Genomic DNA, 24,443 nt, shown 5'->3' with positions numbered 1-24,443 from the left:
CCAGTGATTTAATAACAGGTACAAATATCCCTGCACTCCAAGTTTCCTCACCTTGTTTCTTAAATCATGTACAAGATCGACAATTTCCTTTTCATGGTGCAAAAAGTCAAATTCATATCCAGCTTATTTTCAAGAGCTTTTTTTTTCCGTTTTAAATAACTGACTGTTGAGTCAATACTCAGGAAGTCATCGCTGAAAGCCAGCGATGTCAATACAAATAATGAAGCAAATATTTCTTGGGAGTTTTGGAGTGACTCTACTTCCCTTTGCTAACCCCACTTTCTAATGAAACATCTATTACGAGTTGATCCATCGCTGCAAAGTGAAACATATCAGATTACGTGACTGAACCAAAACACGGAAGTGTTCGATTTGTCAAGATGAAATGAGCTTGGAAAATAGATTATTGTGACAAACTGTATTTCATTGAAAAAGCTGCGGTGAAATTATTTGCAAAACATTCAAAGAGCACAGGTATAAACAAAGAGGATGAGAGAGTGCAGTGATGGATTTTCATAATACGACAGCAGCTAAACTACTCACAATACTAGCTCTACTGCAAGTCGGATATATGATACATGATATGAAATCAAAACCCACTGACAAGAGACAGCACTTTATCATCATACCCACAGAGCAGGTCCAAAAAGAGATACATGGTGCAGACACGGTTCTTTGTGCATATCATTTACTCGGGCCTTATTGTAACAGGAGAGCAGGTGTAAATGACATTGTCTCACTCCTATTGTTTTCAGTATTACCTTCAATAAAGTGCTCATCTTTTCAAGTGAGTTGTGATTTTATATTCCTTGCAACCAAAGTACCCAAAAGAAACTCCAGCAAAACCCTCAAAATGAATTCGACTTCACTTTGACTTTCGAACACGGTTTCGTGTGCGTAGTAAACAAACCTATTTGGTTGTAAAGACACTTGTCATTGATAAAAACATAGAAAAGATGTCCAAGCAGGCCAGTAAAATACTTTGGGGAAGGCTTAGACCTCGTCTGTGGACTAAAATAAGCAGCAGAATGCGCAACAGAAAGACCCCCCCCCCCCCCCCCCCCCGCACACACCCCAAAACAAATGCTTGTAATGACAATGTGGTGAGAAAAGGACTCAGGGTCCCTAATGAAAGGTTTCTTCACGGACAGACACGACTCTTTATACTGTTAATGATTTGGGAAATACAGTTAGACTTTGAAATCATACCACTTGCTGAGCTTGAGATTAGCAAACCACTGTGCCAACAATACCAACCTAAACAAACCCACACACATATGTACGAAATGAGCAGTTGTTCCAACATACTTATTGCATGCAGTAATTGGGAAAACGGTATAAACGCTCGGTATACATGGAGATAAGGTACAGCATCTTGTTCTTTTTCATGCCCAGGCACTTACTATTCACATTACGACAAATAATGTGTCAAAGATGTCTGCTCATTCAGTTGCAATCAGCGAGTTAGCTTCGTGAGTTTCATACCCGGCAGGCTGAAAATGCTTTTGAGATCGCTAAAAGGTGCTAGCATGTAACATGGATTACGAGTACAAGGTGGCAAAATACCAGAAAGTAAATCAAAAGCCCAAAGTTGAACCAAGGTCACGGACAGAAGTGTACAATGTTTAACCTCAGACAGGCATTTGTCGTATCGGTTGAAAGCACATCTTGCTCATGCATCCCCATTTGTTTTGAGAAAGGCTACCGTTAAGTGCTTTGTGACGACATGGGGAGATCCTCTTGCAACAAGTCCACAGTAGGCACATGTAGGTATGGTATGTCTGTATAAGTTAACAACAGTCAACATGGTACGGGGGGGGATTGTCCTTGCTGTGGCTGTGGCAATGGCAGCTGGTAGTCGTTCATTTCAACAGTTCTTTCTGTGAAGCAAGGGGCTACGAACACACATTATTGAACATGTATAGTGTCATCTGGTATCTGTTCGTTTGCTGTGAGAAGACAACCCTAAAGACGCTGCTAACATGTCCTCCAAAAATCCATGAAAAAGTGAAGTGACACGTGATTTGAAACAATACACAATGGTATCCCAAGCATTGTTTCCCCCCAAAAGTATTCAAAATGTGGCTCAAAGTGTGCAATAAAGCAAAAGAAAGTGGCAGCTGATTCTACGGAGCCATATCAACATCCAACACCATTTACATATTATTAGAAAAGTGGATAAACGGGTAAGATTCCGCCTCAGGGAAAATGAACAATACGACTAATTCGAAAAAAAAAAGGCAAAATACTGTTTTAGTCATAAAACAAATACGGACTCTCAGAGCCGTTGCATGATACAATAAGGTGCCAAATTCAAATTTCATCCACCATGTGTCACAAAAAGTGCATTTGAAACAAGTTTAGTTCATGTGCTTTCACGATTTAAAATGTCTGAAATACTGTTTCGAGAACAATACGTCGGGCCAGTAGTTCCGTTTAAGTCATGACTGTTTACGTGAATTAGGTTTGACTAATGATTCAGGCGCAGTGGGTGCATTTTATTTCCGCCACTCACTGCGGTTAAACACTGGCTGGTTGGTTGGTTGGTTTTGGAGGTTGAAAAACAACCCATTCCAATTTGGCAAAGTTTCAGAACGAATATATAATAGCTCACAACAGCACAGTGCTTGTTGTGTCAAAAGGTGCACACACAAAAAAAAAAAAAAAATCAATCGAAGTGCATATTAAACATACAGTTCTTTCACCATGAATCATTTTCCTTGTTAAAAAGTCAACTAGTAACCACCATCAAAGGAAGACTTGAAAAAACATCCTTCAACAAATACGCGTGCATTCACTCACTGCTCATGTACTTTGGCTCATGTTGCTTGAGGCCTTTATCCGCCACGAACTTTCATGATCAATCAACATCAAGTCATTCATTCTCGACTATCGCTTTAAAAGCTGTAATACAGACAATATAAAAGAACAGATACACCGTGTGTGCCCAAAGTGTTCTGATTAGGGGCTATCTTGTAAACACATTAGGGAAGTCACATTTTACTTTGTAGGGAAGGGGAGTGAACATTTGATTCAAATTGAAGTTCAAATTTGGGTTTGTGCAAGGGAAAATGCAGCAATGCATTTCAAGAGGGACTTAACAGTTGACGTAAAATATCAATCCCTTCTCAATCCCACTTTTCACGTATGGCATATGCATATCTCAGTTTATATCAATTCCTTTTGATGATTTTTTCCTTGGGGGGGGGTTGTTTCATGATGAATGTCTTCTTCTAAGATTTTTTGGGGTGTGATAGAAATGCTGCTCTGGTTATTTTAATAATGTCATTCAGGTGAGGGTTGAGAAAGGGGGAGACAGCTAATAATAATAATAATAATAGTCATGTCGACACATTTACAAATACTTGGAACATATTCAATATTTCCATTGAGCTTTGTGCACAGATTTAGTCTTCAGATACAGACAAGGATTTCCTCACGCTGCGTGACGGCTCCCAAACCTCACTGTCATCTGTATCCTCTTCATCATGCTCTTCATCGTCCTCATTCTCCTCTTCATCTCCCATTCCGTCGCCTCTTGTTGTCTTGCTGGCGTGTGAGGTCGACCCCCTTATTTCATTGGCTTCCTCTCCTCCGTCCGCTATGCCCAAAGCCGGCTCCTGGAAGGGGTCTGCACCCACGTCCAGGCGTCTCTGGACCTCAGCAAACCATTCTCGCACCTTAATGGAACGAAAGAGAGAGAGGTATACTTACATGGATGTTGTCATCTGAACTGTCACACTACCTTGAAGGTCACATGGCCTATCTTAGGCCAACATGTAGCCACCTTTACCGTTTTTACATTTAGTGAACACAAGAGACGACCTGCATGCCTACAGGTAAGTAAGCAAATATATTTAACAATATTTAGCTTTTTACAGGGTCCAAACTTATTCTTCTCTGTTTCATCAATCAGTGCATTTTCATGGCATTAATCTTGCAATGACATGGAATTTAAGATTATATAGTTGCATTGGCAGTTATCTGGTATCTATCCATATCAGATCATATTTACACAGCCTGTCCCAAGTCAAATCCCAATTTTAACCATCATCCCTAAAATTGTATTTTATGAGGTCCATCGATCGATCTTAACATGGATTCATCCATCCAGCCAGCCATTTCCTTCAGCTTACTCGGGGTCTGGTCGCAGGGACACCAGCTTTAGCAGGGAAGCCCAGACTTCAATCTCCTCAGCCACTTCGCCCAGATCTTCCAGGTGAATCCCAAGATGTACCCAGGCCACCCGGGAGACAAAGTCTCTCCAGCGTGTCCAGGTTCATCCCCGGGGCCTCCTCCCAGTGGGACGTGCCTGGAACACCTCACCAGGGAGATGTCCAGCAGGCATCCTAATCAGATGCCCAAGCCACTTCATTGTGGCTCATCTCAAATGGAGGAGCAGTGGCTTTGCTCTGAGCCCCACCCGGATGACCAAGCCCTATCTCGACACCCTGAGGAGGAAAATCATTTCAGCCAGTTGTGTCCGAAAGCTTGTTCTTTCAGTCACGACCCACAGCTCGTGACCATAGGTGAGGGCAGGAACGTAGATCGACCGGTAAATCAAGAGCTTCGCCTTTCATCTCAGCTCCTTCATCACAACAGATCAATACAATCGTCTGCATCACAGCAGAAGCTGCACTGATCGAATTCTGCATTCACTCATGAACAAAACCCTAAGCTACGTGAACTCCTCCACTTGGGGCAGGATCTGATCTCATCCCCAACCTGGACAGGGGTGGGGGATGAGAAGCTTTCTAACAACCGCAATGATGCCCCAAAGATAGAAGACCCCCACCTCAAAAGTGTCCCGACTGTGCTTATTCAAAGGAAGGTGTGTCAGTGGGATTGAGATCTTCAAAGTATTCTCTCCACCTACTCAAAAACATCCTGAGCAGAGGTCAGCAGCAACACATCTCCACTACACAATTTGTTCATGGTGCACTGCTTCCGCTTCTTGAGATGCCAAATTGAGGACCAGAATATATTTCTTGAGGCCATGGAAAACGACTTCCAGGCAGCTTGTAACTCTTCCTATGCCCATGTTTTTGCCTCGGTGGTTGCTGAAGATGCGTTCCGCTTGGCCAGCTGTTCAGCTGCCTCCGGAGTGCGGCAGACCAAAAAGGCCCGAAAAGACCTATTCAGTCCACTTGGATTCAATGTCTCCTGCCTCACCCGAGCTGTGGGTGAAGTTCTGTCATAGGTGTGAGTGGAAACTCCTAACAGAAGACTCTGTTCGTCGTTCTCAGCAGACCCCCACAATACATTTGGGGTCGGACCGGCATCTTCCCCCAGCATTCGAGCCAAGTGATGATCGGTGGACAGCTCTGCCTCCGGCTGCAAGTCCAATGACGCAACCACAAAGTTGATCATTGAAGTGCCTGCCAGGGTGTCCTGGTGCCAGGGGCATATATGGACACCCTTACGTTTGAACATGGTGTTTGGTTTGGACAACCCGTGACATGACGTGCAAAGAAGTCTGACTCACACACCAGCTCGGGCTCCTTTGCTGCCAGAGAGGTGACATTCCATGTCCCTTAGAGACACCTTCTGGGGATCGGACAAGTACCCTGCCTTTGGCTGTCAGCCAGCTCACAGTGTATCCAACCTTTTTGGTCCCTCCCACAGCTGGTGAGCCCATGAGAAGGGAGACCCACGTTCCCTTTTCGGGTTGTGCCCAGCTGGATCCCATGGGTATGGGCCCTGCCACCAGGCACTCGCCATCGAGCCTCATCTCCAGGCCTGGCTCCAAAGAGGGCCCCGTGTCTGAACAAATGAATGCCAATACAGTATTATCACTTATTATAAGGGGTCTGTGAGTCATGCTTTGTGTGGTCCCTTACCTAGGACATATTTGCCATGGGTGACCCTCCTAAGGGCAGACAATTTATGCCCTAGGACATAGGTCTCAAATTCAGGTCCTGGAGGGCCGCTATCCTGCATGTTTTCCAAGTCTCCCTGTTGCAGCACACCTGATTCAAATGAACAGGTTCAATGTCAGAGCTTCCGCAGAGCTTGCTGATGATCTGATCATTTGGATCAGGTGTGTTGCAACAGGGAGACTTGGAAAACATGCAGGACAGCGGCCCTCCAGGACCTGAGTTTGACACCTATGCCCTAGGATCATTTGGTAACACAAACCCCTTCACCAAAATAAGGTGATAGCTCCTGGAGAAGATTTAATGAAGTCCAAACAGCAAAACACACACATTCGGATGTTCCGATCATGTAACTTTAGCACGACAACACATTAAGCATTTCTGGCTGAAAGGTCACGTGGTGTTTTTTTTTCTCCTTTTCAATAAGAGCACAGTGAAAGTTAATACAACTATTTTGTGTGTATCAAAAAAGACAAGATAAACCAATACTAGGGCCAGTCCGATTTTGAGACTTGTTTGGCGAGTCCTGGCGGATACTGCCAGCCCCATTGTTTAGTCCCACTTTGATATAGGTCCCGTCCTGGCGGTATTTATTTGTTTGTTTGTTTGTTTGTTTGTTTGTCCATTCAGCAAGTCAATGGTTTCAGACATATGTATGTCACTCATATTGTTGTCTTAGTGATTGATTCGATAAACCAATTAAAAAGGAATTTAACTATTAAATATTTCCTTTTTACTTTCGGAACGAGAATGACAAAAAAAATTGGATCCTGCGCACGCATTGAGTGAAAGTGGTGCATTTTGGACCAACTGGAGACACTTGATGGAGGATTGGCTGACTCCAGAATAAAGTGCATTCCAGTAACCCAGCCAAAATGTGATGAAGGCATGAGAAACTGTTTCAAAGTGATGTTGAGACAGGAGTGGCTTTGCCATAGCCAGCTGCCAAAGATGGAAAAAGCTGGATTTAACAACAGCAACAATTTGCTGGTCCTGTTTTTAAAAAATTAAAATCCAGACCAAACACCATAACATCTGTTTTCTTTTCACTGAAATTCAAGAAATTCAGTGCCATCCATTTCCTCCAGACAGGACAAAAGTGGCCTCAATGGGAAAGTGTCTTTTTTGCTCAGCGGGCTATAGATCTGACAGTCATCAGCATAGCAATGGAAGGAAATACCATGTTTCCTTAAGATGGAACCCCGAAGGGGGCAGTAACAGTGAAAATAGCAGAGGATCCAGAATTGAATCCTGTGGAACAGCATATGACAGTGGGGCATTGCTGGACTCAGAGCAACCAAGGATAACACAAAAGGTTCATGGTCGCTGCCATTAATGCCTACCTGGTGCTGCAAAAGAGCCAACAGATTACTGTGATCTAGCATATCAAATGCAGTTAAGTCCAACAAAACAAGACACACATAGTCTCCAGTGTGGTTTGACAGGAGGATGTCATTAAAATCTCGTAACATGGCTGGTTCTGTGCTAGGCATCATCTAAAATTCTGACTGGAGGGCCTGCATCTTGATCAAGGAAGGCAATGTTTCTTAAGCAATGGTTGCATCAGAGCAAGCTAAAATTGTTGGGGAACTACACTAGAAGACAGACTGCTGTTGATCATGGCTTAGTCTGGCAATCCAAATCCTCGAAAAACACCAAGGAAACAGCTTCAAAATAATTTAACACCACTGAACACCGTGATGAAAGGGTGGTCAAACGTGGTGTTTGAAACAAGAAGCCCAGCTCTCGAAAATGTATCAATGAAAATCTGCAGGAATCTATTGCGCATGTTGTGAAAGTGCAATATAAATAAAAATAGATTGAATTGTATTGAATTCCAGAGGAAGAATCTGAGTAAATAGGCTGAAGGGATTTTAGAATAAAATCAATCGTTTTCAACAGAATAATTCTCTTTTGGCCTCATTAACTGTGATCTGGTATTTACGCTCGCAGTCTTTCCAGATTGGAGAGACCCAGCCTTTTCCCACTTCGGTTTGGCTTTGTGGCACTTCTGTTTGGTTGTGCGATTTCTGTCATTTAACCAAGGCTCAGGTCTCGCTTTTGACTGCAGTTTTTAAGAGAGACACCCAATCCAGTATCCTACAGCAGGAAAACTGGAAATAAGAGGTGAGTTCCTCCATGTTTGAAACCCTCCCTCGAACTTCACTAAGGCTCCCCCTGTTCCAGCTGGGAACAAAAAGAGACCCAAAGCATGATGCTGCCAGCACAGAGCTTCATTGTGCATAAGGAGTTTTTTTTGATGATGAGCAACCAAACAGACCTGCGCCTTTTGCAATTATGGTAATAAGGTTCATATTGTTTCAACGGACGATAATACATTTTTCCAAATGTTGAGGACATTTTGTCATATTATTAATATTGTACAGTATATGCCATGATGATGATTATTATTATGAGTAATAGTTTGTTAGTTACCTGTAAGAACACATCTTTATAACACAAAAAATAATATTTGTAATATGAGAATGGTAATCAGAAGACATTACAGGGCAATATTTCATGCATTTATTCCAGGAAATAATTTCGCATTTTGGCATATAATTATCTGGCTGTAGTGGACTTTTACATGTAAGTTATTTTGGTAGTACGCAGAAATTCCTATTTCAACTGAGCAGTGTAGTTTGAGTTGGTTCAGTGTAATGTGCAACTTTCAATTGTCAAAGGTGTACCAAAATAACTTGATTATGATTATCACTTTTTCAGAACCTTCTGATGGGGTACCACTGGTGGTGTAATACTTAAAGGTGCGAGTGACCTCTGTCAATTAATCACAAAAAGAAAAAACACTAAATGCTGTGTCCTCTCCATTGTTGTTCTTTGCTGTGCTGCTTTTCCCTCTTTGTTGACTTCATTAACATGCCAGATTTTTCACACTAGCATGATGACACACTATTTACAAAGATGACTCACACAACTTGCAGTGGAAACTCAAGCTGGATAAGAATGTATGGTTCCAAACCATACCTTGTTCATCTTAAATAAACATTTGTTTGGTGGAAACGTGGCACAATCTTTGATAAATACTTCGAACCATCCATCCGTTTTACAACCCACTTAACCTCACTACAGTTGTGGGTGTGCTGGAACCTATCACAGCTGTCTTCGGGCGGGAAGCTGGTCGCCACCCAATCGCAGGGCACACCAACAACCATTCACACCCAGTCACGACGGACAATTTAGTGTTCAAATACTTATTTGTTACAATAGGCCAGAGGTCGGCAACCCATGGCTCAAGAGTCTCATGTGGCTCTTTAGCGCCGCCCTTGTGGCTCCCTGGAGCTTTTTTTCCAAAAATGTATGAAAATTGAAAAAGATGGGGCAGGGAAATAAATTTTTTGTTTGAATATCGTTTCTGTCGGAGGACAAACATGACACGGACATTCTTAATGTTTTCCAATGCTGCAAAAATGTGTAGAATAAAAAATTACATTTCAACATTTCTGTCAAAGAGGATTTACGTCATAGCCTGCGACACATGTTTCTATTAGGGGAGCGGGATGTCAGTCACGTGCCTGTTGTAAAAAAAAAAAACCCAAAAAACTGGTACAATTCACTGAGGGTACTGGTAAAAAATGGGAAGCATTTTTGAATAGTAAACGTGAGCTACGATAGTTAACAAGCTGCAAAAGTGTGTCCCATGCCTCGTTCATCTTAGCGGCCATTATGGCTGTTGCTCATTGTTGCATGCATGTGTAAGTGTATGCGTATGCGCGTGTGTGTGGGAACAGGTCGATCGCGGGAGGTTGGTTGATCGACAAGGATCTTCGGTCAAAAAAGGTTGGGCACCCCTGCTCTCCAGATGCACCGCAGGGAAAAAAAATTGTAATCATGAGGTCTCATTGTATATTTGTAGCCAACGTATTCATTTTGACAGTTGGCTAATATAGCTACTACAGATACACACAGCATATGTTACCTTCATTATAAGGCTTATGTAAGGCTTTTATTTTTTTGCGGCTCCAGACATATTAGGTTTTTATTTATTTTTTGGTCCGATATGGCTCTTTCACCATTTTGGGTTGTCGACCCCTGCGATAGGCCAACGGGCTTTTCAAGAGAGGCCTTAACAACTACATGCAAGTAAAAAGCATTTGCGTTACCCGTTCATAGCTCATGTTGGTCTTGGTGACAAGCTCATCCAGGTCTTGCTCATTGAGGAAGCGGTGTTTCAGGTAATACTCCTTCAAGATGTCCCTCCCACTCTTGAATTTCTTTGGTGGGGGGCATCTCTCCGAGTCTGAACCAAAGGATGCTAACCGCCTTGAATGCTTTCGAGTTCGGGATCTCCCCCAACCGCGATTTCGGACACGTCTTTTTCGACTGCCACCACCTCCCATTTTGTGACTTCCACCACCATTCGGGCCTTCCACGTTGCCACTTTGATACTGAAAGAACCATTTCAGGTTACCGTTCTTCCAGGAGTACCGTGAGTCCCCGAACCAGCTGACAATGTAGGGTCGGGGAAGGCCGCTCTCCTCGACTAGCTGGTCATATTCTTCAGTTGTGGGCCACTGAGTTCGCACAAAGGCACTTTTCAAGATGTGGAGTTGCTCTGGAGTCTTTTTGGTCTTATCTTTGATGTCTCTGCTGCTGCTGCTGCTGCTGTTGCTGTTGTTGTTGTTGTTGTTGCAGCTGCTGGTTGGCATCTGCTTAATCCGTCCTCCAGGACGAGAGGAGGAAGCGGCACGAGAAGCAACAGTGATTTCTCCAGCTTTCCCTCCACCGGCATCTATACGTCCTGCCTCAGAAGACTCTGGGGAGGGAGTGCAAATTGTCGGCATTTTCCGTCTTTCTGTGAACCAGGCATCAATCTCCCTCCGTGTCAATTTAGTCTCTGTTCTCAGGCGACTCAGCTCTTCATCAGACGGTGTGCTGCTCTTCTCAAAGCTCTCCTCCAACACCACCAACTGCTCAGGTGTCTTCTCTTTAAATTTCTGCAGAGTGAAGTCTGGGAAAGGATTCCATGTCTTGGGCCGTGTCTCCTTCTCCTTCACAGGGAGCGTGCATGGAGGATGAGGGGATGCTGGGGTTTCATCGCTTGAGTCAATGACAATGGCGGTGTTCCCGCCGCTGCTACAGCCACCGCCTCCTCTGCCGCCTCCGTCATGGAAAACAATGACATTGCTGTTCTTGGAGTTGCGCTGGTTGTATCTCGTGTCACTAAACCATTTTTTAATCTCTCCCTTGGTTAGATTGGTGATCTTCATCAAACGGGCAATTTCTGCATCACTGACAAAGTGGTTTTTAAGATAGCTGGCTTTCAACTCTGCCAGCTGCTCTTTGGATTTCTTTGGCCGCAGACTGAACGTGTCCGCACTCAGGGCAGAGTTCTCCTTCCAAAGAGAAAGGTGCAGTTACATGTTAAACAGTTTTATGGTTTGATATTGCAAAGTGCATGAATATATCAACAATTGCGCTGACAGCACAGTATCACTGACTTTGAGGTAAGAGTCAGAAAGACAGCTGTACCTGTGGGGAAAGTGAGGGGGGCTGTACAGTGGTAGCCCGTTTAAGCTCACTATTTGTTGGGGTCGACTGGCAGGAAACTCTGCTGGAGCTCTGGGACTGGCTTGGTAGTCCTGCCACTGTCAGGGTGATAGGATTGGTCACTGGAAGATTCCCTCCCGGTGCAACCTAGGAAACACATAATTGGAGACCAAATACTCCTTTACTGCTACTGCTCCCAGAGAAGCGTTAAAAAAAAATCTGGACTAAAATAAATGTCGTGTTTTTTTTGTTAGTTCGTTTTTATTTTTTATGTTCAGTTTTCATTGACATTGTCAGAGATGAACAGTCAAAAGTTTGAACTTTTCCTCATGAGAATTAATGAGAAGATTCTACCGCATTAACCACAATGAAAACTGATAGCCGGCTACTCTGTGATATGTACGAATTAAATAAGTAGCTGCTGTATTAGTGGTGGAAAAAAATGCTTTTTATGCTGTTGTTTCTGTGTAATAATCCATTGCATGGCACATTAGAAGGCAATGTTTTTTTTTTGTTTGTTTGGTTTTTTTTGGGGGGGGGGGGGGGGGTTAAGTCATCAGTATTCAAAAATGAACTACAAAATGTCCATGTCTTCACCATTATACATATCTCACTAATTTATATGGAACACAATTGAGTAGAAAGCATAGTAGAAAATGATATCCCCGAGGATAGACAACGTCTACTACATTTTTATGTACCAGAAAACTTCAGCACAGGTGTCATAAAAGGAATTATGAATCCAAACTACCTAAATTTTTCACTTTTGGAGTAATCCCCTTGTGCTCTGATGCAATTTCGTTGCCATGTTTTCAAACACAATGTTGTTTGAGCCTTCCAAACAAGAATGTCCAATGAATGAACAAAGGAGGCATGCTACACGTGTTGTATTTTTGATACAGGTGTTATGTTATGTTTTTGTTTAGATTACATTTGGTTTTGTTCCCTCTTGGCCTTTTTGTCTTCACCTGTTCTCGTCATCCGGGTCCCTTGTGTTAACCAGTCAGCTCCCTCAACCCTTGGTGTCCTGTCCAGGTGTTTCTCGTGGTCTCATCACCTTGCTTGTATTTAGTTCAGTCTTTGTTGGATCATTGTGTGTGTCTGTATGCTCCTGACATATTTTTTTTCTGTCATAGGTTTTTTGTTACTTTCCTGTGGTTTTCAGGACTTTGTTAGTATACTTCAGTTAGGTTTTTTTTTGGGGTTTTTTTGCAGTGGACTCCTGTTTGTATTTTGTTACATACATTTTGCTCAGTCCACCCTATTCCTCCTGCCACCCTGTCTTTTGGGGTCCTCCACCCACCATCATGAACAACTTGACAGGTTATCACAAACACAATCACTACGACATTGTCACAACATTACAGAAGATTCAATAAGACCTGAATCAGGAAGAAATAGGTAACCCATTTGTTACTTATTTATGTATGCTTTTTTTAATCAAGCAATGTGCTGAAGTGACACACTGGATCCATGGCTTGATGACATAAAAAGGAAATACAGTAATCCCTCGTTTATCGCGGTTAATGGGGACCAAAACCACCCGCAATAAACGAAAATCTGCAAAGTAGCGACCAATTAACATATATATATATATATATATATATATTAGAGCTGTCAGTTTAGGGCGTTTTTATTGGCATTAATTTAAATGAATTTTAACGGGATTAAATTTTTTTCTCGCGAGATTAACGTGGCACACGTCACAAGTGGATGTTACGTTGCTCTATAAATACACCAGAAACAAAACATCAAGCGCGCTGCAGAAATCCACGCCCATGTCTGTTTTGCCAGCCACGGCAGCGCGAGACACCGAAAACAGATACTTAAAGAGTTTATGAATGGAAAGTTTACTTTTAAAAAGTTGCCAGATTGCTCCACTGACAAGACCAAAGTTACCTGTGTCATACAGGTATCCGATGTATGCCACTGACGCGATTGTTACTTGTTTGGAACTATTATGTGTGGAAGGTTACAGTGTTCCGTGTCCATATAAATAGAGTGGGTGGAGCTTCTCTGTGTTCGTCTGACAGTGACGGTGAAGTTCAGTGGTGCAGTGGTAGCGACCTAGCGAAAATAAAACGTCTCCAGTGTTGTCATCGAACCAAGTGTAGTCATCCGAAATGATGCCTACACAAAAGCGTAGAGAGACTTGCGCGCAAGAAGGACCAAGAGAATCAACATAGCCTGACTGCTGTGTTCAAAGCAAACTTGAGAAAAACGAAATATGCAACCATGGCTTAAATCTTTTCATGGCCCTGATACTGTGCGAAACCATCCATCGATCCATTTTCAAAATTGCTTGTCCTCTTAGGCTTGTGGTGAGCTCAGCCAAAGTCTATTCCAGCTACCTTTGGGTGAGACGTAAACCCTGAACGTAAGGGGCACATAAAGAAAAATAACCATTCACACCTGTGGACAATTTCAAGTCTTCAATGAACATAAGACATTCTTCCATTATCTGAGCCGCTGATCCTGACGAGGGTCACAGGGCGTGCTGGATCCTATCCCATGTGTCTTCGCAGAGTAGGCAGGGTAAAACATGAACTGGGTGCCAGCCAATCGCAGGGCACACAGGCGAACAACCATAAGCACTCACAATCACAGCTAGGGACAATTTAGAGCAGAGGAGTCAAACATGCGGGCCGGAACCGCCCCCCAAGGAGGTTCGATCAGGCCCGCAGGATAATTTAAAAGTGAAAAAATGCATAAAAGACACGGAATGAATATTTTTAATAAGGTGCAATTCATGGAGTATCCACTAGGATGACACCCTTTTGATCAATTCAATTCAATTCAATTGTATTTATAGAGCACTTTCGAACAGCCATCACTGCATACAAAGTGCTGTACATGGAGCAATTTAACAGATACAATAAACAGTAAAAAAAATCGGTAACAAAGACGGTAGAAAGCACCGAACAGTAAAACCAAGAACAAATCTAAGTCATGCTGAGTCGAATGCCAAAGAATACAAGTGAGTTTTGAGGAGGGATTTGAAGATGGGCAGCGAGGAGGCTTGCCGAATGTTCAGAGTAGAAGACACCGCAGTCTAAATCTGTCACTGAGACAGACCCAACACAGCAGACGCTATCAAGGACATGTGAATACTTTATTCTTTACACATCTAATAGCACTCTCCTTAGTTTGTAAAGTGTAGGCAGGGATTAAATTTAGATTTTATATGCACATGTGTAAATGGTTTAAAAATTCCTTTCTTTAGAACTCTTGTTTAATCTTAAAGTGCATTACTATATTTTTCAAGTTTTGTGCCTTTGTACAATCAATGGGATCAGTTGCAATGCATATACGTGAATGACAAAAGTAAATTGTACATTTGTCTAAGGAAATCGACGGTGCTTCATGAAATGTTTAGAAAAAGATATGTTCATTAAATTTCAACATTTTCCGAGTGTTCTTGTGCTTCTTTAGACCAAAACAAAGGAAAGACATATTATTTTGGTTATTTATAGCAGAGTATGGTATAATTTTAATGGTCCGGCCCACTTGACATCTACCGAGGCCGTATGTAACCCACAATGTGAAATGAGTTTGGCACCCCTGATTTAGAGTGTTCCATCAACCTGCCATGCATGTATTTGGAATGTGGGAGGAAACAGGAGTACCCGGAGAAAACCCACACAGTCACAGGGGGAGAACATGCAAACTCCACACAGGAGGGCCGTAGCCAGACTCGAACCCTGCACATCTGCACTTTGAGATGGATGTGCTCGCGAGTCGATCACCTAAGACAAATGTTTTTAAATGTGGAAGGAAGCATGGTATGCCCAAAAAGGCAAGAGCCGAAATTTGAGCCCCAAACCTCAGGACTGTGAGGCAGATATGAACCACGATTTCACTGTATTACCTCTGTTCTGAATGCACCCACCAAGAATAAACACATACCGTATTTTCACGACTATAAGGCGCCATTAAAAGTCTCCAAAATGGACAGGACGCCTTATGATGCGGAGCGTCTTGTGTATGCGCTGAGTTCCAAAACCTGACTGACAGCCGACACGCTGTTTATATAGAGAAAAGGCGGAAGTGAGTGTGGACAGGCATGCGGCAAAGAAGTCGGCCAATCAGTGAAGGGTGGGCATGTATATATACATATATGGAGAGAGAGAGAAAAGTCGGACGTGAGTGAGGCGAAGAAGTCCGCCAATGAGTGAAGGGTGGGCGTGTAAGTGGACGCTAAAGGGACGCCCCTAGCAGGTACCAACACCTGTATAGAGTGTGGCTATGTGCATTATTGCAAAACAACTTCGGTTTTGGTTTCTAAGAACCCCCGAAAATAAATTCTACAAAGAGACACGCCTACGAAGCTCAGTTCAAACTTCAAGCCATCGGTTATGCTTTTGGCATGCGTGCCCATCTCACAGCAGCGGTGAAAAATCAAGTCAAGCAAATGAACTCTGAGCTTGCCGTCATTCCCGGAGGCTTGACTAAAGAACTCCAACTGCTGGACATCAGCATCAACCGGGCGTTCAAAGAAAAGTTGCGAGCGGCATGGGAACAATGGATGATCGATGGCAAACACAACTTTACAAAGAGTGAGAGGCAGCGCCGGGCGAGTTACACCACAATTTGCGAATGGATTGTGGCTGCTCGGACGAACGTGTCTGCTTGCACTGTTGTTCGAGCTTTTGGCAAAGCCGGCATCATTTCTGTGGAGCCACATGACAATGAGAGTGAGTCTGACAACGAGAGGGAACCCGGCGTTTTTGATGGATTACCGGTACTTGCACAATTGTTCAAGTCTGATACAGAAGATGAGGACTTTGATGGATTTCTGCGTGATGATTGATTGAAAAACGTGAGTACATTGTACGATGGCTAAATAAAATACAACCGAACTCAGTTTTGCTTCCGTTGCCTTTTTAAAAACGTGTTTTTAGCGTGTATCCGTAGGTCTTGGCATGCTACCGTATGCTTCAAGCTAACGTGTTTTTAGCGTGCGCGCATGCATGCCGTATGTTTAAGCTGGCGTATGTTTTACCACTGTAAAACTGCGCCCAATAATACAGTGCGTTTTGTCTATGTGTCAAATACAGAAATAGCACCCGTTAATGAGACTGCGCCCAACAATACGGTGTGCCGAATGGTCGTGAAAATACGGTAATTACAACACATCTTGCAGGATGTCATGTAGTGTCAAAGATAGTTTGCTTTTATACATATTATCAACCGCGACACTAATTTGCTTATGTAAGCCTGATTATTAAGAATGCTCATTCATATTTGTTGTCTAGAGTTTACTTTATTAGCCCAATCACGCAACGCAGAGGGCAGGTCAGGTCAGTGCCGACTGCACATACAAGTATTCTTCATCCACATACCTGGGTGAACACCAAGCCAGGCTGGCCCACAATCTGGCAGGTCTGCAGAATGGACTGTAGGCCATTGGCAGCAGAGAGCTGGTGAGCAGGTATGACAGTAATGGTTTGAGGAACCGTGTGCACAGTGCCATTAAACTGTTTCCTCCTGGCCTCCTCTACTTCTTCTGGGGTCCAGCTGACACCGTGCTTCAGCCGCTGGGCTGAGAACCACACCTGGACATAGAAGGGAATCCAGTCATTTTGTGGATTAACCTTGACCTTTTCAAGGATGATCTTTCCCAGCAAAGAATTCACCAATAGCCTTTTAATAGGGATGTCCCAACCACGCTTTTTTTAATCACCCGAGAAAGAATCCGAGTCTTTGGTTTTAAATATCTGCCGATACCGAGTCCCGATCAAATACTTAGGCAAAGCATTAAGGAAAACAGAGCGAGCATCAGATTTTTCTCAAATTAATATTGCAACATATGTACCGACGTGTGTGTGTGTATATATATACACACACATATATATATATATATATATATATATAGCAATTTGTATGCTATACTGTATGTCATTATATATTTCTATTATATGGACCAATCGACCAAATCAGTACCAATTACTTTTTTGAAACACTCTCAAAACAAACTTAAGGTTCTATATATGCTTTCTTTTCTCTTTTTAAGCACTAAATTTGATGATACACATTTTGAACAACTCAAAATGTATATTGGTCCATCTACAACTTTTTTTTTTCTATGTCATTGTTTTTGTACTGAAACGCTTTGTGGTTTAAAATGATCAAACCCAGGAAATATAGCCATGATGGATACGCTAACTGAATGTCAACTTTAAACCTAATACTGTATATAAATACATATCAATATGGAGGACGCTTTACGAAAATGTATTTTCTTGTAAACCCCCCCTCCCCCCCTCCCAATACCGGATCTGTTGAAAATCTCGTGATTGGCCCCGATTTCTGATTACGTGATGGGATCGGGACATCCCTACCTTTTAACTACCTTAATTTGCTCTTCTGTGAACTGGGTCTGCCCTGCCAGACTGCTGATCTCAGCCATGGAGGGATAGGGAAACTTCTTGTAGGTGCTACCCAGCAGAGGGTTGACGTCCATAGCTGCACTATAAGAGGGAATGCTGCTGAGAGGAATCAGCAATTGGGGTTGAGCTGATGTATTCTGTTGGGCCTGGAAAGCAGAAAGTACCTGAGCAGAATAAGGAGGGGGAGTTTCAATGCCACAAAAAAAGGTATATCAATGTGTTTTTTTTAGGCAATGCAAGAATATTTAAGTGTTACGACGACGTTGTTAAAAATTCTGTGTTTGGACATTTTTCTTACTGCGGGGTATAAAACATTTAGTATCTATAAATAAAACATTCTTAGACTCTACCTGCGCCAGGCCAGGAGGAATAACAGTGGGATTTAATATTGATGACTTCCTTGGCTGCTCCAAGGATTGGCTGATCAATAGGTTTCCTGCTCCAAGCTTCATGGAGTCATGCAGGAGCATCTCTACAGATGCTGTTGGTCCCAGAGGAGCTTCAATTGGATGCTGCTCCGCTTCCAACTCGCCCTCGCCGCCTCCTTCAAAATACTCCGTTTCATCTGAAGTTTTAAGGGACACGGCGATCCTCTTGGGTTCAGATTTGGTCTTCATCCTCATGATTGGCGTCTTGCTTAGTGAGATGGCGCCAGCACTTGTGGCATCGACTCCAACTTCCTCGAGTGCGTCACAATGCTGATCCTTGTTCAGCTGGTCATCACCCTGACTCTCAGGTGGGGTAGCAGAGCAACAGTTTATTGATGGACCAAGCACCTCTTTGTCCTCCAGGCTATTGGACTCGCCTACAAAGACAGCAAAACATGAGTTAAAACAATGAAGTCACATTTTAAGACGGTTTTGGGGTGACGAAACAGGGCAGAATGGGCCAAAACACATTTACCGGTATCTGGTGGTGTGGGGACAACCACTACAGTTTGATCCAGCTCCACTGCTGTTTGAACCTCATCTACCGTCCCCTCCACCACCTCCGCCTCTACTTCTGTTGTCCTTCCAGCTGTCGCTTCCAACTCGTCAGAGGGTAGCACCATGCAAGGCGTGGTCGACTTCCGGCGGCTCGACATTGTCAAAATGGGCAACCTTCTACTCAGGAAAAAGACAGTCTGAGACAGAATCGTCGAGGCTCACATGTCTCAAGTTGACGTGCTCACATAGCAAGACGCCTTCAATTTCTGGTGGAAGAAATGTGTCAGAAAAGGTTTGTTACTCCTACTTGGACGATTTAATTTTACTCTTCATATAGTTTTACATCCATCCATCCATCCATTTTCTAATCCGCCGATTCTAACAAGGGTGGTGGGTGAGCTGGAGCCTCTCCCATGTGTCTTCGGGCAGTAGAAGGGGGACACCCTGAACCGGTTGCCAGCCAATCGCAGGGCACACAGACATACATTCACAATCACAATCACACCTGGGGATAATTTAGAGTATAGATGTCAAACTCCGGTCCTGGAGGGCCGCCATCGTGCATTCTTTCCATCTCTCCCTGTTGCAACACACCTGATTCAAATGATCAGCTCATCAACAAGCTCTGCAGAAGCCTTGATATTGATCCTGTTCATTTGAATCAGGAGTGATGCAACAGGGAGGGATGGAAAACATGAAGGACAAGCGGCCATCCAGGACTGGAGTTGGACACCTATGATTCTGAGTGTTCAATTTACCGACTGTGCATGTTTTTGGAATGTGGGAGGAAACCGGTGTACCCAGAGAAAACCCACACAGGGATGGGAAGAACATGCAAACACCACACAGGGATCGAACCCTGCACCTCTGTACTGTGAGGCTGACATGCTAACCAGTCGACTACCGTGGAGTTTTACATTGTTTTGGATTTTACCTGACTCAAATTTTAGAAGGTTATATCAATAATATATACTGCATATATTTTAGTATATGCAGTATTTAGTCATCTAAAAAAAATCAAGGGAACACTTCAACAACACAATGTAACTCCAAGTGTTCCACTTATTTTATTGAGCTGCTATATATGTAAGAAAGAGATAGATAGATCTAGCTATCTAGATTTAACACACACACACACACACACACACACACACATTTCAGCATGGCAACCTAGTGGTTGGCCAATTTGTTTCCTACAGTTCAGAGGTTCAGGCTCAAATCTGTGGCTTCCTCCCACATTTCTAAAAAATGCACATTGGGTTAACTGAAGAATCTAAATTATCCACAGATGTGAATTTGAGTGAATGGTTGTCTATATATGTGGTTGGTGATTGGCAAGTGACCAGTCCAGGGTGTAACCTGCCTCTCAAAGACAGACACAAGCTCCAACTCACCTACTACCCTCATGAAAATTGGTCCATCTACTCCCCAAGCCCTGAGAGCAGGAATGAGTGATTTAGAACCAAGCTTTTGAAATTCAAACAGCAAATATCTGGTTGCTTGTTACAGTCTGTCAAATACTAGAATTAGAGCCACATCCTATTTTGGGTACCTCAATTAGTTACATGAGTGCATGGCAGAACAGCTTGGAAGGATTAATGTGTGAAATATACACAACTGCAAACTACAATAAATACGTAATGTGATTACGATGTAACAACATGTAATTGCTCCTTAACTTGATGAAATGTTCACATCTGAACTCATGGTAACCATGACCCAATGAGATAAACGTTAGTGGTGTCCAAATTATTGTGTGCTTCAACTCCAGTACAGTGTGAGATGTATAAATCACCTGAATACTGTTTAGTAAATGTCTAATTACTTGGTGCTTTATGCGTCAATTACCTGAGAATTTGAATTTTCTCATCATCAGTTAGAAAGACGCGAAGGGTTCGGCTATTTCTAACAGCACTCGTGTTTAATGCGGTACAGTTCTACAGAACTGGAACTATAACAATAAACGAATGTTAACTCACAATAGCAAGCAAAACTGAGGTACACGTTTGTATAGCTCATTACTGACTATCATATTCCGCAAGTGGAAATGATCTGCCTGTTGTGTGAGTGTACTAACGTGATGGCTACAGTAGTGCATTTAGTGTAAAACAGGTGTGCACGTCTGTGCTAACTTCTCGTCGAACCAAGTGGAGTATGTTAACAATAACCCTGGCGGAGACTATTTGTATTTAAATTGTGCATCTCGGACAATCGGAAGCGAGCTAACGATGTTAACACATTGTTTTGAAAAGGTACTAAAGGGATTATTTACAGTGTCTATTTTCGCAATGGGATATGTAGCATGTGTATGAGGGCCAACTAGCCAGCGCTAGCCGTCATGAAATGCTCTACATGTCTGCCGGCTAACTTACTACAACTACACGAGCGTGTGCGAGCGCCGTGTTGCTGCCAGGCTGTCAAGGCGAGGACTAATTTCCTGGAAGTCCCCAGAGAAGCTTTCGGCGTCTGTCTGTCTCTCTCTTGTAGAGTGCCCACCCAGTGGCTAACCATTCGACCAAAGTCGGGCCGAGACGGCGCGGACGTTCACCGGGCTCCTCTGTCGGTTTCCCGAAGCCGACGGGCTGGAGGTATCAGCACAAACGGACCGGTAGAGCGGTTACGACGCCCGTCTACAGATGCTGGGAACACCGGCCATCTCACCCTCTTCCGAGCAGGTTGTGTCCTGGCAAGCGTCGTGTAACGCTTCATTAATTAAAACCAAGGTTACAGGCATAAGGTCTTCACTAGTGCTTTTTGGTTCGCTGACCTAATTCTGAAATTTTGACGGCGTTTTTTTAAACAATCATCAGCGTCATTATTCAATGTGATGTGACGTCATTCCTCGGCGACTTTCGGTGTTCTTAAAATGTAATAAATATATCACTACTAGAGGTAGATATATCAGTGGATGATATTTTGGAGAATATTGTCATATGGTTAGTTTTTTAAAGTTAATGAATAAACGTGTTCATTTTTTTCAAGTGCAAATGAGGCTGCATTACGTCTTGGTTGCAGTCCCAGTGTCCTTACATGACCTATCAGGGCAGCACGAAAAGCAACTTGAGGCCAGATCTGACGCTGCACTTTTTTTCTTTGAAATAAGCCCAGCCTTAACATTTCCAGCTGTTCGTTGGGCATAGTTACCACTCATACTGGGCTGGCTACCAAATAAATAAAGTTGTATATACGACTTTTTGCTATTGTATGATTACCGTGAGTAAACCATGTATTCACTTGTAGTGAGTAAATGGAATCTTAACATCTAAATTTGTATCTACATGTTTCTCAACCAGGTCAACATTCAATCATGTATTCAAGAGCCAAAAAAAAAAACAACTACATGTTTCCACAGACACAATCAATTGGAATAATTCAATTGCGCCAAGTTGTATGTGAAAAAAGATACATTTTATTAATAAAGAGGAAGCAATTTATTTAAATATAATCAAGAGATAATACAAAGATTCATTTTACGACACAAAAGTATAAGGACAAAACCACTGATTGTAATTTTCGCAGCTGAGGGTGCTAACCATGCTCCTTTAAGCATTATTTGCATTATGTCACATCATTCCTTTAGCGCTGTCAACAGAAATCATTGACCTCTTGCTCCAACTCCTATTGAAAGAAAATATCGAAAGAGGAATTAGTAATAACCACAACACAATTACTGAACACTGAAAACATTCATGGTTCTAGATGTAATTACTTTTATCCTTGACTATTGTCATCAATCATATGCATTACTAAATGCAATACCAACCCTGATCAATGCATCTTTATGATGGGCTCTTCTGTGTCTGTAGACGCTTTGGCAGAGGAGAGCGTAGAGTTTCTCCAACTTGTGCACCTCATAGCCATCAGTCTTTGTCACAATTTTGTCCAATAGCTCCTTGATAAAAATCAAATCAAAATGATAGAGGCAACATTGCAAATTTACCAACTGTGGGACTAATAAAGGTTATCCTCGTTCATCTCTTAAGTCATGGCATAGCACAGAAGTGTCATGAGCAGTAATCAGCACCCCACCTTTAATTTGTCCCTGTCCACTACCAGTGAAGGTTGTTCCTGGTCACTAATTTGGAGAGGTTTTTCCATATCAAACTGCTGCTGGTGAACAGTGTTCTTTGAGGGCTGGGCCATGCGCCTTACGCTTTTCTCTATGACACAAAAGACAGAACCACATGGAAAAACATGAATTTAGCTTGGAGTGAAGGGACACAATGAGGCAATGAAGTCGCCCCTATTTTCTGAGAACCACAGCGGCAAACCCAAACCTGAGTCCTGTTCTCCTCTGAGGTCTCCTGAGTGCTCTGTGCTGGCATTGTCTATGATAACCACTTCCATTGGTTCTGGCTCCTGTGCTGCCGTCTTGCAGTTGCTTTCCTGTGTTACATTTTGGTTGCGTGTTTGACCACAACCTGTGTCCCGCTCTCCCTGGTTATGTTCCCCAATGCTCGTTGAGATGTGCCCCTCTGGGTTCTGTGCTGTAACTTCTAAAGCTGACTGATCTTTGTTTGCGATTTTGTTTTGTGTCTGGTCCTCAGCACTCCTTTTTTCTCTTTCACACTGAATACCATCCTTCAAAGTAGCTTTAACCACCACTTGAACCTCTTTGTCATCTTCATCATCGAGCTCCGTGAAGATTCCTTTCTCTATATCAGTTTCTTCGTCTGCATCGTCATTGTCATTATCTGTGCCTAAGTGCATATCCTCTTTGGAGACGTGAGGAGACGATGACACCTTCTTTGAAAAGATGCCAGAGGACCATCGACTCTTCCGACGTTTCTTCCTCTGCACTGGAGGATGAAAACAGGGATTTGTTAGGGACTAATTGTTGCAATTTAATGTTCTTAATTTTCAAAAATACCTACCTGTGCTTTTAGGTGTAAGATATGTAGAGGAAGATGTACTCGGAGTGAGCACAGTTGGGGCTTTGACCAGCTCTCTTTGTGGAGTCTTCTCAGCCATCTTATTAGGCTCAGTCAGAATTTTGGCCTGTTTGGGGACGACATGGTAAAAGGAGGGCGCGTATTGTGCAGTGGAGCAACCTGTGGACAAACACAAGTTTAAGGTGAAAACAAATTAGAAAACACCTTCATTGACCTAATGAATATCCTACATCACTAAATAATGTCACTCCTTAAACTGGGATAAACAAATTTGGGTCAATCTAGTTGCTTGGAACAAGGTATCTCTCACTCACACATGCGCACACACACCTCTATTGATGCGTGAATCTTTGATTTCATCACACAGCTTCTCAAAATTTTCATCCAATTCATGTCGAATGATGGCATGCACAGTGTCTTTAAGTGCACAGGCCCTATGACGAATCTGGCGGTCTGGAAGAAGAAAAAGTTAGTAAACAAAAGGAATTTGTGCCATCTCATCAGTCCTTTAGTCGAACTCCACAATGTGTACCTGAGGGGTCCCTGTCTGGGTTGTATTCAAGTGCATTCTGCCAAATGAGATCTACATCTTGAAGAAAGTCTTTGACCGTTACATACTGATGAAGGTCGATATTTGAAAGCACAGTTGACAGATCCATAGGCTTCTGGATTACAGCAGCATAATCTGGAACCTAGGTACAGTGAGAGGAGAGTACAAACAGAGCAAACCCTAATAATTCGATACCGTTAAACGCTTACTTTGGCGTCCCCCAGTGGGGAAACCAAAAGAACACTGAAATTGAAACCTTTCAACATGTTCATGTCAAATAATTTGGGTGTTTGGCATTCACG

The 24,443-nt window shown here is 42.9% G+C and overlaps 2 protein-coding genes across 4 annotated transcripts in view; both read right to left on the bottom strand.

The window, feature by feature from the left end:
• Positions 1 to 1,055: 1,055 nt before the first annotated feature.
• zhx1 (zinc fingers and homeoboxes 1) lies at positions 1,056 to 21,510 on the bottom strand. Of its 2 annotated transcripts, none has more exons than XM_086114332.1 (9): positions 21,361 to 21,510; positions 21,072 to 21,281; positions 18,677 to 18,965; positions 18,124 to 18,578; positions 17,737 to 17,937; positions 16,727 to 16,939; positions 11,367 to 11,531; positions 9,998 to 11,230; positions 1,056 to 3,680 (listed from the first exon to the last, which is right to left on the bottom strand). In XM_086114332.1, exons 3-9 carry the CDS (start codon positions 18,855 to 18,857, stop codon positions 3,408 to 3,410), a joined length of 2,721 nt encoding a protein of 906 aa, XP_085970458.1. In that variant the 5' UTR covers positions 18,858 to 18,965; positions 21,072 to 21,281; positions 21,361 to 21,510; the 3' UTR covers positions 1,056 to 3,407. The 2 variants fall into 2 exon arrangements, 1 of the variants encoding a protein (XP_085970458.1); XR_015101258.1 differs by adding an exon at positions 5,490 to 5,763 and having other exon boundaries at positions 3,568 to 3,680; positions 21,072 to 21,510.
• Positions 21,511 to 22,091: 581 nt separating this feature from the next.
• atad2 (ATPase family AAA domain containing 2) overlaps positions 22,092 to 24,443 on the bottom strand; it is a 28,676-nt gene continuing 26,324 nt past the window's right edge. For both annotated transcript variants that reach the window (XM_086114328.1, XM_086114329.1), the window contains 7 exons: positions 24,124 to 24,283; positions 23,922 to 24,044; positions 23,574 to 23,750; positions 22,977 to 23,498; positions 22,729 to 22,859; positions 22,463 to 22,591; positions 22,092 to 22,317 (listed from right to left, as the gene is read on the bottom strand). In XM_086114328.1, coding sequence (XP_085970454.1) covers positions 22,285 to 22,317; positions 22,463 to 22,591; positions 22,729 to 22,859; positions 22,977 to 23,498; positions 23,574 to 23,750; positions 23,922 to 24,044; positions 24,124 to 24,283 — 1,275 coding nt within the window. In that variant the 3' untranslated portion in view covers positions 22,092 to 22,284. The remainder of the gene's footprint in view (positions 22,318 to 22,462; positions 22,592 to 22,728; positions 22,860 to 22,976; positions 23,499 to 23,573; positions 23,751 to 23,921; positions 24,045 to 24,123; positions 24,284 to 24,443) is intronic.

Source organism: Hippocampus guttulatus, chromosome 6 (assembly GCF_054856545.1).
Source record: "Hippocampus guttulatus isolate MCC_2025c chromosome 6, RoL_Hgut_1.0, whole genome shotgun sequence".
NCBI lineage: Eukaryota > Metazoa > Chordata > Actinopteri > Syngnathiformes > Syngnathidae > Hippocampus > Hippocampus guttulatus.
The sequence above is the reverse complement of the archived record's forward strand: the minus strand, read 5'-3'. Positions and strand labels throughout refer to the sequence as shown.